Genomic DNA, 13,871 nt, shown 5'->3' on the forward strand with positions numbered 1-13,871 from the left:
TAAATTCATCCCTCTACCCATCTCTCCATCGATCAACTAGTCCGTCCATCCATCCATCCATCCATCCATCCATCCATCCATCCATCCATCCATCCATCCATCCATCAATCCATCCATCCATCCATCAGTCAAACAATCCTTCCTTCCATCAGTCCATCCATCAACCAGTCAATCCATCCATCAATCCATCCACCAGTCAATTCATCCCCCCAACCATCCATCCATCCATCCATCCACATCAATTCATCCATCCATCCATCCATCAAACAATCCCTCCTCCATCAGTCCATCCATCAACCAGTCAATCCATCCATCAATCCATCCACCAGTCAATTCATCCCCCCAACCATCCATCCATCCATCCATCCATCCATCCATCCATCCATCCATCAAACAATCCCTCCTCCATCAGTCCATCCATCAACCAGTCAATCCATCCATCAATCCATCCACCTGTCAATTCATCCCTCCAACCAACCATCCATCCACCAGTCAATTCATCCTCCACCCCTCCATCCATCCATCCATCCATCCATCCATCCATCCATCCATCCATCCATCCATCCGTTTCCTACTTTACCTGATCAAATTTCTTCTGTCTCTTCTCCAGAGCAGTGCAGTTTTGTCTCTCTCTCTGCAGAGCGATGGTCATGTCCTCTATCTCTTCTCTCAGCCGTTCTTTCTGTCTCTCTATGCGTTCTTTCTCTTCTTCTTTGGCTCTCTCTCTCTGTGTAGCGTTCTCCAGCTCTCTTTGCATCTTCCTCCTGGCCTCCTCCCCGGCCTCCACTGCTGAATTCACTTCCTCTGTCTGCCTCTTCAGATCAGACAGCTGCATGGGCACAAAAAAATAAAATCATAAAATGGAGTAAAGATGGTTTGAACAACTAAAGCATTTTCCAGGATGTGCAAATGGGATTAAACCTGTTGTGTATGGTTTTGAATCTGGCGTGTAAGTTCTCTGGTCTTTTCCTCCTCCTCCTCTAGTCTCTCCATCAATCCAGCTTTCTCTTCCTCTAGAGCACGTACACGTGAGCCCAGCGCCAACTTCTGCCGTGTCTCGTCCTGCAGTAGCTCCTAGAAAATATCACACACAAAAAACATTAAGCATGATTAAGAGGCAATCACATCCACAGTCTCTAAGATCTGCTTTGAAATAGAACAACAATCAGAGTGAGAGGAGAACCTCTGGAGGATTTCATTTCCTATTCATCCATCTAACCATGATACAATATGTCAAATGCATTTCTTCAAAAGCAGATTGGTTAAGTCCCATGAGCCTATTAACATGTAACGGAAGAGAGCAAATTAAAACACGCACATTTGCGCACACACATAAGTTACCTGCACATCATGTAGTTGGCTCTCCAGACTGCTGACCTCCTTACTTAGACGGTGAGATTTGGAGTCAGATGAAGAGAGGGAGTTGGACAGAGACTCAAGCTCTGACTGAAAGGGAGAGATTTCAATGTTAAAATCTTTTCATAATTGGTTTGATCTATAGGTTTGATTCAGAGTTTAATTTCAAAACTAAAAGTGCAACAAACATTTACTAGCTGAGTAAACTGATCACACTACTGTTTGTAACAAGGTGGTTTGTAAACCAGCCATGTACCAGCTTGGACCATCTAATGTCCAGTTTGACCAAATAGAAACCAGCTACTATGATAAAATAGCTACCAGCTTAAGCTTGATTTTCAGAAGGGGAAGGATTGCTGTCAGCAAAGGTGCGGTCACAAATTTTGCAAGCGAAAAAGGTCCTTTGTCCATTATCAATAGCAGAGCTCAAAAAAGTTACTTTCAAACCAATTGCTTTATGTGTGGTCTTTATGTGTGATCAGTATGGTCATTTAACCAACACAATCTGCATGGGTAAATCTTTTGGCCTCATGCAAAATTCCCAATTGTCTGGATTCCAAATGACTGGATTCCGCCTGCAAAAATTTGCCTAACAACAGTAAATGTGGCAGCACTTTAAAGGATTAGTTCACTTTGAAATAAAAATTATCCCAAGCTTTACTCACCCTCAAGCCATCCTAGATGTATATGACTTTCTTCTTTCTGATGAACATAATCGCAGAAATATTAATAAATATCCTGACGCAGCCGAGCTTTATAATGGCAGTGATAGGGTTCAATGAGTATGAAAACATCCATATTTAACAAGTTATGAAGTAAAATATCCATCTTCCACACGAGCTGCCTTCAGCCTTGCAGTTCACAAAGCTTACACTACGTCCCACACCTTCCCTATTCAACCTACGGAAAAGGTTTAACTGACGTGACGCCAGTTTACACTTCCTTTGTAAGGAAGGAAGGCGGTCTGGCGGAAGCTACATATTTTACTTCATAACTTGTTTAAATATTTTTTTTCTTGTTTAAATTATTTTTACAAAACTGCATCGCGTTGCTTCAAAAGGCCTTTATTAACCCCCCCAGAGCCGTGTAGAGCACATATTTATGATGGATGGATGTGGATGGAAGCACTTTCTTTAGCTCATACTCGTTTGGTAATGCTTACTGCCATTATAAAGCTCGAATGCATCAGGATATTTATTCATATTTCTGTGATTATGTTCATTAGAAAGAAGAAAGTCATATACACCTAGGATGGCTTGAGAGTGAGTAAAGCTTGGGCTAATTTTCATTTCAAAGTGAACTAATCCTTTAACAGTGAACTGTACCAGAGTTTATATCAACCATTCCTAGGAAATCCTTATCAGGTATACTTGAGTTCCTTGGTGCCCACCAAAGTTCAGAAAAACATTTTTGCGTAAACCAAACCAATTGAAATCTGGTGTCAAGCGGGGTCAGGTTCACACTATGAAAGTAGTGTAGAAATGTATACTTCTGTGTTGAACCTATACCGTCAATTCTATGCAGACTGCAAGCACTGCGATTGGTCTGCTAGAATCCCTCCCTCAGGTCAAAAACGTTCTGCTTGCAACATAACTATACACTATAAAATACACTTCGATATTTAACAAAAAGCTGCAACAAAAGTCACTGTCTATTTGCCACCATCAAGTATAAATGAAAACCAAAATGAAGCCTACGGTGTAGAGGATACAGTGTGGGTCCGACGCAGAAGTACAAATCAGCCCTTAGTTAAAAATTTAAAATGTTTACCATTTCCTCTCACTTTTTTCCCATTTTACCTGGAGTTTACTAAGTCGTTCCTCTCGCTCTTCTCTTTCTCTCTCAGCCTGTAAGAGACGTGCGTTGACTTCCTGTAACTGTCCCTCAGCTCTCTTTCTGCCCCTCTCGCTCTCCATCTTCCCTCCCTGTAATGTCTTCAGCTCAGCACTCAGGTTCATGCGCTCCTCCTCCAGAACAGCCTTCGCCTTCTCCAGAGACTGACGGGACTGTGAACACACACACATATCAAAGGTTGGACACGTACCAATACAAACCTGGTTTCCCAGTGAAATAAACAAACAAACAAACTTGTAAACAAGCTATATTTGACTTAAATGCTAAGACTGACCCTTTTGGCATTGTCAAGCTGCTCCTGTAGGGAATCTATAGCAGCAGTGTGTTTGATGCGGAGCTCGGATAGCTGGGCTTCATGACGACGGGTCTCTTCCTCTAAACATCTCTGAAGCTCTCCTAATTCAGCCTCACGACGAGACCTAGACAAACACACACACAAATGCCTGTGGTTAACTCTAGTCTACCCTTCCATAAAATAAGTATGCTTAATTGTTTTGAACGTGCACTTTTAGTGTACTTCAAATCTTAAAAGTATATACATTTTTTTTTAAATTGTACTTGCAGATAATATAGTATGAATAAATAAAAGGCCACTTATGTGTTCTTCAAGAGAGTACACATTCATGACTGTTTCTTAACACACTTAAGTGTTTTTTGTTTTTGTTTGTTTTAATAATTATTTGTAATGCTTTAAAGAAGTACACTTATTTTGATGTGTTGACTAACATACTAAAGCACGTTGAGTATTTGACTATAATTTTAACTGTAGTGCTCTATTTAATATTACATTAAATATATTTTAAATCTAGGGCTGCAACGATTAATCGTGATTAATCGTTTGCAAAAAAAAGTCTGTGTTTACGTAATATATATGTGTGTGTTCTGTGTATAATAATTATGTATATATAAATACACACACATTCATGTATATATTTAAGAAAAATGTTATATTTATATATAAAATATTTGTTTATATGTCATATAAAATATATATAAATATATATATATTTATAATACATGCATATATTTCTAAACTTTATACCTGTATGTGTGTTATTATTATACACAGAACACACACATATACAGTACAGTCCAAAAGTTTGGAACCACTAAGATTTTTAATGTTTTTAAAAGAAGTTTCGTTTGCTCACCAAGGCTACATTTATTTAATTAAAAATAAAGTAAAAACAGTAATATTGTGAAATATTATTACAATTTAAAATAACTGTGTACCATTTAAATATATTTGACAAAGTAATTTATTCCTGTGATGCAAAGCTGAATTTTCAGCATCGTTACTCCAGTCTTCAGTGTCACATGATCCTTCAGAAATCATTCTAATATGCTGATCTGCTGCTCAAGAAACATTTAATGTGTACAATTGTACAAAATATTTGTGTACAATATTTTTTTTCAGGATTATTTGATGAATAGGAAGTTCAAAAGAACAGTGTTTATCTGAAATCTGATCTTTTGTAACATTATAAATGTCTTTACTGCCACTTTTGATTGATTTAATGCATCCTTGCTGAATAAAAGTATAAATTTCTTTCATTTCTTTTCAAAAAAAATTAAAATAAAAATTCTTACTGAGCCCAAACTTTTGAATGGTAGTGTATAATGCTACAGAAGCTTTGTATTTCAGATAAATGCTGTTCTTTTGAACTTTCTATTCATCAAGGAATCCTGAAAAAAAAAGTACACAACTGTTTTCAACATTGAAAATAATCATAAATGTTTATTGAGCAGCAAATCATCATATTAGAATGATTTCTGAAGGATCATGTGACACTGAAGACTGTAGTAACGAAGCTGAAAATTCAGCTTTGCATCACAGGAATAAATTACTTTGTCAAATATATTGAAATAGTACACATTTTATTTTGTGTTTTGTACACAGTTATTTTAAATTGTAATAATATTTCACAAAATTACTGTTTTTTACTGTATTTTTAATTAAATAAATGTAGCCTTGGTGAGCAGATGAAACTTCTTTTAAAAACATTAAAAATCTTAGTGGTTCCAAACTTTTGGACTGTACTGTATATTACATAAACACAGACTTTTATTTTGCAAACAATTAATCGCGATTAATCGCTGCAGCCCTATTTAAATGTACTAAATTGCAACTTCATTACAAATGTGTAATTACAAATATATATATAAAAAAATACATGACATACAAGCTTCAATAGATATTACATTAAAATATATTGTAGTTTACTATAAATCCTTGTGAGTACATTCATCTTTAAAGATAATAAATATAATAATAAAATTACATATAAAGATGTACTTAAGTCCTACTTAAATGGGTCAAAAAAGCACACTAAAAGTCAGCTAATGTATACAATATTATTTTCTTATATTATACTCTTTTTAAAAGTAACCTAAAGTATCCTAAAGTGTATTTAAGTATTGGGTTTCCGTGTTTTATGGGGACTAGACATAATGATTTTTTTATTGTACAATGTATATTCTATCCCCTAACCATAAACTTACCCATCACAAAAAAAAAAACATCACTTAGTATGACTTATATTCTTGTTTCCTCATGGGGACAAAAAAATATATCCCCACAAAGTCAAGGATTTTGGATACTGCCATCTTTGTGGGGACATTTTGTCTCCATAATGTAGGGTATACCTGAACCACACACACACACACACACACACACACACACACACACACACACACACACACACACACACACACACACACCCACCTGAGCTCTTGCTGAGCAGCTGTAGTGTCCAGTGTATCTTCTAGTTCAGTTCTCAAAGCCTCTAACTCCTCCCCCAGATCTCTCCTCTGTTTTTCGGCTCTCTCCCTCATCCCTCGTTCATTATCCACCTCCTCTTTGAGCTCTGAGACCTGAGACATAGCCTCTCTGAGGGCTCTCTGAGCTTCTGTACGACGTGCCCCCTCTTCTTCCAGCCTAAGAGAGAGTGCAAAAGATGTCATTACTGAAGAAGTATTAGTGGCTGCGCCAGATTCACTATAAGTTAGATTTGTGTTTGTGCATGTACCGTGTCTGTAGTGTGGTGATCTCTTTCTCTCTTTGGCTCAGGCTGCCTCTCAACTCTGTGACGAGTAAACTCATGTCAGACAGCTGCTCTTGAGCCTCCACTGCTTCTCCTTCCATCCGTCTCTTCCACTTCTCCTGTTCCAAACGACCCTGCTCTTCCCTCTTCAGGCGCTCTAAAGGAGAGAACGAGACAGTTTTCTGTTTTAATATACTCAAAATGTGATTTATTACAGTGAGGCAAAGCTGAATTTTCAGCATCATTACTCCAGTCTTCAGTGTCACATGATCCTTCAGAAATCATTGTAATATGCTGATCTGCTGCTCAAGAAATATTTCATATTATTATCAATGTTGAAAACTGTTGTGCTGCTAAATATTTTTGTGGAAACCATGATTCTTTGATGAATACAAAAAAAGTTTTATTTGCATTTAATTGAAATGTAATTTATTTGTAACAATGTAAAAGTCTGTACTGTCACTTTTGATCAATTTAATGCATCATTGCTAAATAAAAGTATTAATCGTACTGACCCAAAACGGTAATGTAAAAAACGAATGTCACGATTGTGGCCCAAATTCAACAGATCCAATGAATCATCAACAATGATATTTTTCAATGTATAATTAATGCAAGGACTGTTACCTTCTAAATCAGCAATGACAGCTTCCTGTTTGTTTTTCAGCTTGTTAAGACTCTTCACCTTCTCCTCTTCCTCTGTTAGTTGATCCGCCACTTCATTCAGTCTCTCTTCCAGCTGTTTCTTCTCCTGAGAAAGAGAAAGACAGAAAGATTCATGAACCACTGTAATATTGTAGCTGCATTTATTCATATATTGTTGGTAAACAATCCTCTTCTCTTTAAAGTCACTATAAAATCAAAACGGACAATTTTTGATTTAAGAAATACTGCAGTATTTATTATAAATGATTTATCCGTGCACATTTTTTTAAACTCATGTGCCTCATAATCTTTAATTAGAATTACTCTTCCTCCTTCTTGCAGCAACATCTCTTCTCTTCTCGAGAATGATGACGAGAGGGCGGGACAACCTGTCACTCACATGACATCACAGCAATAGCAAACCACAACCATCCAACCATACAATCAATTCCCAATGGGCAAAATCAAGTCCCGCCCTATATTTTTTTCTTGCTTGAGAAGCCGTTTCGTTCGGATATACGTCACAATAGGGAAGACTATTGCAACTTCTATTTCATGTCGACTTCAACTACCTTGCTTAATCTGTCTCTTTGCTCTCCCAAAGTCAAAGTCTCGGCCTCCAGACTCTTCACTTTGCTTTCCAGGGTGACTTTCTCCAGCTGGAGGCGCTGACGTGTCCCCTCTTCCTCCTCTAGCTGTTCTTCCAAATCCTTAGAGAAAGAAACAATGATGTTAACAGAAGATATTCAATAGTGGACATCAGACATTTACAAAAACATCAACCCTCCTCACCTGCACATGTTGCTGTATTCTCTTCTTCTCATTGGTCAGCTGAACAGTCCTCTCCTCTTCCTCCTCCAATCGGCTCTCGAGCTCTCCCAAAACATCTTCAAGCTCCTGTTTGCGACTGGCCAGCCGTGCTCTCATTTCCTCCGCCTCTGCGAATAACTCCGCCTCCGCCTGCAGCTGGTCCGTCAGCACTGACTTCTCCTCCATCAGCTGTCAAGAGGACATCCACATGAATGTGGGAATCAAACAAATATATTTTCTTCTTTTGGTTTACCAACATGCACAACAAAAAATGAGTGAAATAAAGTCACCTGTTGGTTTTTTTTGTCCAGTTCAGAGAAGTCAAGCTCTAGTTTACTCAGCTTGTCTTTGGCTTTCTGAAGCTGTGCTTCCCGAGCTTGAATCTCTTCATCTTGACGGGTCACCTGCAGCAAGGGCTTCACCTGGAGGAGAGGTCAAAGGTCACAAAGCAAATTAACCCAAAAGACATGCAGCATCCCATCTTTCATGCTTCTATTGTACTGTAAAAAGTGGCAACCTGCAATTGTTACCTTAATGTACTATTTTAAATATTAATTTTCTAATAATAATATAATAATTTATATAAAAATAATAGTAATATTTTAAAGTAATATTAAACATTAATATTAAACATATATATATTTAACATTTGTGACTTAATACAAATGATCTTGATAAATTGTAACTTGATAATTTATAGGGCAGCAATGATTAATCGCGATTAATCGTTTGCAAAATAAAAGTCTGTGTTTACGTAATATATATATATATATATATATATATATATATATATATATATATATATATATATATATATATATGTGTGTGTTCTGTGTATAATAATTATGTATATATAAATACACACACATACAGGTATAAAGTTTAGAAATATATGCATGTATTATAAATATATATATTTATATATATTTTATATTACATATAAACATAAATATTTTATATATAAACATAATTTTTTTCTTAAATATATACATGAATGTGTGTGTATTTATATATACATGATTACACAGAACACACACACATGATTATTATACACAGAACATACACACATGATTATTATACACAGAACACACACACATTATATACACACACATATATATATATATATATTACGTAAACACAGACTTTTATTTTGCAAGCGATTAATCGCGATTAATCGTTGCAGCCCTAATTATTTATATGTTATTACATGAAGCATATTATTTAGGTTAATGCTAAAATATACTACGATTCAAAAGTCTGAAATCAGTACAGTTTTTTAATGAATATTTTATTATTCAACAAGGACGTATTAAATCTATCAACTGTGGCAGTCATTTTTTAAATTAAATTGTTCAAATTAAAAAATTCAAATAAATCCTGAATTAAAAAAATGTAACTTGTTTTCCACAAAAAAATATTAAGCAGCACAATTGTTTTCAACATAGATAATATCAGCATATAATGAAAGATTTCTGAAGGATCATGTGACACTGAATGATGTTGAAAATTCAGCTTTGCCATCACAGGAATAAATTACATTTTAAAATATATTAAAATAGAAAACAGTTATTTTAAATTGTAATAATATTTCACAATATTACTGCTTTTATCAAATAAATGCAGTCTTGGTGAGCATTAGAGACTTCTTTCTAAATCATTTTTAAAAATCGTATCCACTCCAAACTTTTGAACGTTTAATTCTGAGTATGTAGTAAGATAGAGAAACATACTACCACTTCATTGCTCTACATACTGATAAAAAAATTATATACTCTTTGTGTTTGCATGTTAACTTTAGCTACATTTTAAATAAAATCATTACCTTAAAGGGGCTATATGTAAGAATTTTCATGTATTAATCGCTTTTTTATGGCAAATGTGTAAACAGCTTGTACAAAACTTCAAAAAGAGACCATCCCCGACAGCCCAGTTTGTCAATGAAAGCCTGTAGACTGATTTTTATGTGAAGGAACTAGGGACATTTTGGCCTGGAAAATCAAAAGAATGTGATGTTTCTGCATGCCCCCGACAGCCTCTCTTCTGTTCAGTGACACATGAAATGAATGCTTATACAATGTTCAGGATAATACCAAAAGAGCAAGTCTGTACTGTAATGTCAATGTATTATTATGTAAAGAAAAAGGATATATTCAAGCTATAGTCTCACGTAGCCACATCTACAGTATACTTCATAATCAAACTATCATAACAGTGTCGTTTTAATTACCCCATCTGTCGACAAGACGTCAGTGCAGAGCTGTGTCAAACATATCCACATCGCTATTATAAAATGCTTTCTTAACTGCTGTTTTCTCACCGCTGTCATTTTTGTTGTGTGTTTATTTTGTTATTGAAAGGAAAGTGGACAGCACATATTTACATATTCACAAAGACGACGCTCTCAGCAGCGTGGACATGCCTGGATGTTCGTTAACAGTATATTGCTGCAAAGGTTTTTCCAACTTCTTTTTACTTCTAAGCAAAGAACGTGAGTATCGGAGCATTGAATCACGTTATGTCTCTTGTACGTTATGTGTGCAATAAGTTGCTGGCTGCAGTTCACTTAACAGCCACTGGAGTCGCTAATAACAAGGGTTTCTGCATATATTCTACATATAAGCCCTTTAAATATAAGCCATTTACTCACCCTCAAGTTGTTCAAAATCTGTACAATTTTCTTTGTTTTGTTGAACAAAGGAAGATATTTTGAAGAATGTGTTAAACTGAACAGTTTTGGGGCACCATTGACTTCCATAGTAGTTTTTTTCCTACTATGGAAGTCAATGGTGCCTCAAAGTGGCCTGGTTACAAACTTTCTTCAAAATATCTTCCTTTGTGTTCAACAGAACAAAGAAAATTATACAGATTTTGAGCAACTCGAGGGTGAGTAAATGATGAAAGAATTTTCATTTTTGGGTGAACTATCCCTTTAAAATTCATTATTAGGGCTACTTCATTTTTTACTTTATGTAACATGTTGTGTAACGTTTTCTGTTACCTTGGTGAAGAGTCTCCACCACTGCCAGTTTCTGAGCTTCAGGTATGCGGCACAGTTCCTCTGCATCACACGCAGGGCGCTGAGCTGCTGCTGCTTCTTATGGAATGCCCTGAAAGAACACGTCAGGTAAAACTTACATGCACCATATTCCACACCACCAACCTATGACTCACACATATACACACGCAGATATTTACCTCCTGGCGAGATATCCACGGGCTGCGCTTTGGAAGCGGATGATGGTGTCAGTGATCTTCAAGTCTCGTTCTTCCTCCAGATGACCCAGGACTCCAGCCCGGAAGAACACCTTACTCTGTCCTACCCGGAAAAGATTCTTGTCCAACTCCAAAGCACTGATCTATAGATAAAGTAATGACACATAATCAACAACCTGTAGAATACTAATCAGAGATCTGAATAAAACACTAAAACACTATTGACCTTCCCCACTTAGTTACTGATCCTAAAGCATCTGTGCTGTTCATATTTATTGATCCGAAACTCTAGTGTATAATATCCCCTATCAAATCAATATTATGAACTCTTGAGTGACATCACTTACCATGAGCTCACACGCCTGTTTGCCATCCATAAAGGTTCGAGGAATAGCATTTGGAGTCAAGATCTCATACCTGAACAGAAAGAGAGACAGACAGATAAATAAGACAAGAAAATAATTCTCATTTATGGAACATACACAGAAAGTGTAAAAGTATTACTGTAAGCAATTATTTTTTCCACAGACACACACAAAACTCAATTTACTTCAATAAATGCAAACTTTCTATAAACCTCTATTGATTTTATATGTTATATGCAGCTAGTTATAAATAATAAACCTAGACTTAAACCTAACAAAAAAACTTTTTACAATTCATTAACTTTTGGGGTTTTTTTTAGAAATGAGGATCAAAAGGAGGTTTTAACAGATTTAGCTCACAACAGGGTACAAATTTGTCCCCTAAAATGTGGTTAAGTAGGACACACACACACCTCTGTCTGAACTCCTGGAATGGGACGCGGTTCGGGAAGCCCTGTCTGCAGATCCTGATCCCCTCCAGCACCCCATTGCACCTCAGCTGATCCAGAACCAAATGAGGACTCAACTTCCCTGCCTGTGATTATTTAAAGAACAAAAAGTTAGGGATGCCCCAATATTAAAAAAATAAATAAATAAATACATGAATGATATTACAATAATAAAAAAAAAATCACGATCTAAATTAAGAAATATATATATATATATATACAGTACAGTCCAAAGGTTTGGAACCACTAAGATTTTTAATGTTTTTAAAAGAAGTTTCGTCTGCTCACCAAGGCTACATTTATTTAATTAAAAATACAGTAAAAAAAGTAATATTGTGAAATATTACAATTTAAAATAACTGTTTTCTATTTGAATATATTTCACAAAGTAATTTATTCCTGTGATGGCAAAGCTGAATTTTCAGCATCATTACTCCAGTCTTCAGTGTCACATGATCCTTCAGAAATCATTCTAATATGCTGATCTGCTGCTCAAGAAACATTTAATGTGTACAATTGTACAAAATATTTGTGTACAATATTTTTTTCAGGATTATTTGATGAATAGAAAGTTCAAAAGAACAGTGTTTATCTGAAATCTGATCTTTTGTAACATTATAAATGTCTTTACTGCCACTTTTGATTGATTAAATGCATCCTTGCTGAATAAAAGTATTCATTTCTTTAATTTCTTTTCAAAAAAATAAAAATAAAAATTCTTACTGACCCCAAACTTTTGAACGGTAGTGTATAATGCTACAGAAGCTTTGTATTTCAGATAAATGCTGTTCTTTTGAACTTTCTATTCATCAAGGAATCCTGAAAAAAAAAGTACACAACTGTTTTCAACATTGAAAATAATCATAAATGTTTCTTGAGCAGCAAATCAGCATATTAGAATGATTTCTGAATGATCATGTGACACTGAAGACTGGAGTAATGATGCTGAAAATTCAGCTTTGCATCACAGGTATAAATAACTTTGTCAAATATATTTAAATAGTACAGAGTTATTTTTAATTTTTTTTTTACTGTATTTTTAATTAAATAAATTGGTGAGCAGACGAAACTTCTTTTAAAAATCTATGTAGGTTTTTATGGTTTGTGTTGTCGACATGTCAAAAACAAATCTACTTTGCATGCACTTCCAAAGGATGAGGCTTGAATTGATGCAGTAAAACTGCTGCTATCTTTACTGTCTGTATTGCATATATAACTGTTGAGGAAGTCTCCGGAACTGAAATTCAGATATGGTAATGTTTTGTTTCCAACATGTACTGTAAGCAGTAGACCAATCGCAACAGACTGGGCCATCTGGCCAATCAGAGCAGAGCAGGCTCACAGAAAGACCAAATACTTGATCTAATCGTTTCAGACACTGTGAGAAAAGAGCTGATGCTGTGATGTATATTATGAGAAAATTAAAGTGTTTTTTGAGCTTGGAAGCATGTAAACCTATTATAGAAGACCTCCGAAAGATAATTAGGAAACTTTAAAATAGCATAATAGGGGCACTTTGCAGATATGTTAAGAAGAGAGAGATGCTAAGAAAAGAGAAGTACTATGGTAATTTTTCAGTTTCTCTTTCTATTCTTACCCTTTTCTCATGGTTGGGGATGATGCAGCGCAGGAAGTTGGGGTTGGTGTTGCGGAGGGTGGCCATCAGTTTAGTGAGGGACTCTTTGTAGAGCTGCCCCACTGTGCGAAACATGCCCTTCTTCGTCTTGAGCCCGGCTGCCCCAAAATTCACCGGTCCACTGTTCTCGCCGGACGACACCTGGTCCAGACCCACAATCCTCTCCACTGACAAGCACAAAACAGGGATGTTATTAACTAAAAAGAACATGTTTATGGCATGTTCAGAGAGCACTTTGGCTCTATATTAGTGCTATTACTGTAAATCCATACAACCAAAAAGATTTTTTTTCTGTTCGGGTAGAAGTCTTAATACAAATGTGTTCTTCTTCTGAGACATTTAAAACTTTCCAAACAGAAAAGAAATTCTATGTTCATTTCTACATTACAAGCACTTTAAGAAAGATGATTTATGAAGAATAAACTACAGGCAAGCAGATCACAACCATCTACTGTTAAACCAAACTAAACTAGAATGAGTTCTACAGCAAACCATGAAA

At 35.7% G+C, this 13,871-nt stretch overlaps 1 protein-coding gene across 7 annotated transcripts in view; it reads right to left on the reverse strand.

The window, feature by feature from the left end:
- myh14 (myosin, heavy chain 14, non-muscle) overlaps positions 1-13,871 on the reverse strand; it is a 55,889-nt gene that overhangs the window by 12,383 nt on the left and 29,635 nt on the right. For all 7 annotated transcript variants that reach the window (XM_067401962.1, XM_067401953.1, XM_067401942.1 and 4 more), the window contains 16 exons: positions 13,334-13,539; positions 11,701-11,822; positions 11,270-11,339; positions 10,905-11,065; positions 10,708-10,816; positions 8,000-8,131; positions 7,692-7,898; positions 7,472-7,609; positions 6,882-7,005; positions 6,240-6,411; positions 5,936-6,148; positions 3,485-3,629; positions 3,156-3,362; positions 1,342-1,446; positions 922-1,074; positions 581-829 (listed from right to left, as the gene is read on the reverse strand). In XM_067401962.1, coding sequence (XP_067258063.1) covers positions 581-829; positions 922-1,074; positions 1,342-1,446; positions 3,156-3,362; positions 3,485-3,629; positions 5,936-6,148; positions 6,240-6,411; positions 6,882-7,005; positions 7,472-7,609; positions 7,692-7,898; positions 8,000-8,131; positions 10,708-10,816; positions 10,905-11,065; positions 11,270-11,339; positions 11,701-11,822; positions 13,334-13,539 — 2,513 coding nt within the window. The remainder of the gene's footprint in view (positions 1-580; positions 830-921; positions 1,075-1,341; positions 1,447-3,155; positions 3,363-3,484; positions 3,630-5,935; positions 6,149-6,239; positions 6,412-6,881; positions 7,006-7,471; positions 7,610-7,691; positions 7,899-7,999; positions 8,132-10,707; positions 10,817-10,904; positions 11,066-11,269; positions 11,340-11,700; positions 11,823-13,333; positions 13,540-13,871) is intronic.

The sequence above is a fragment of the Chanodichthys erythropterus genome, chromosome 2, assembly GCF_024489055.1.
Source record: "Chanodichthys erythropterus isolate Z2021 chromosome 2, ASM2448905v1, whole genome shotgun sequence".
NCBI lineage: Eukaryota > Metazoa > Chordata > Actinopteri > Cypriniformes > Xenocyprididae > Chanodichthys > Chanodichthys erythropterus.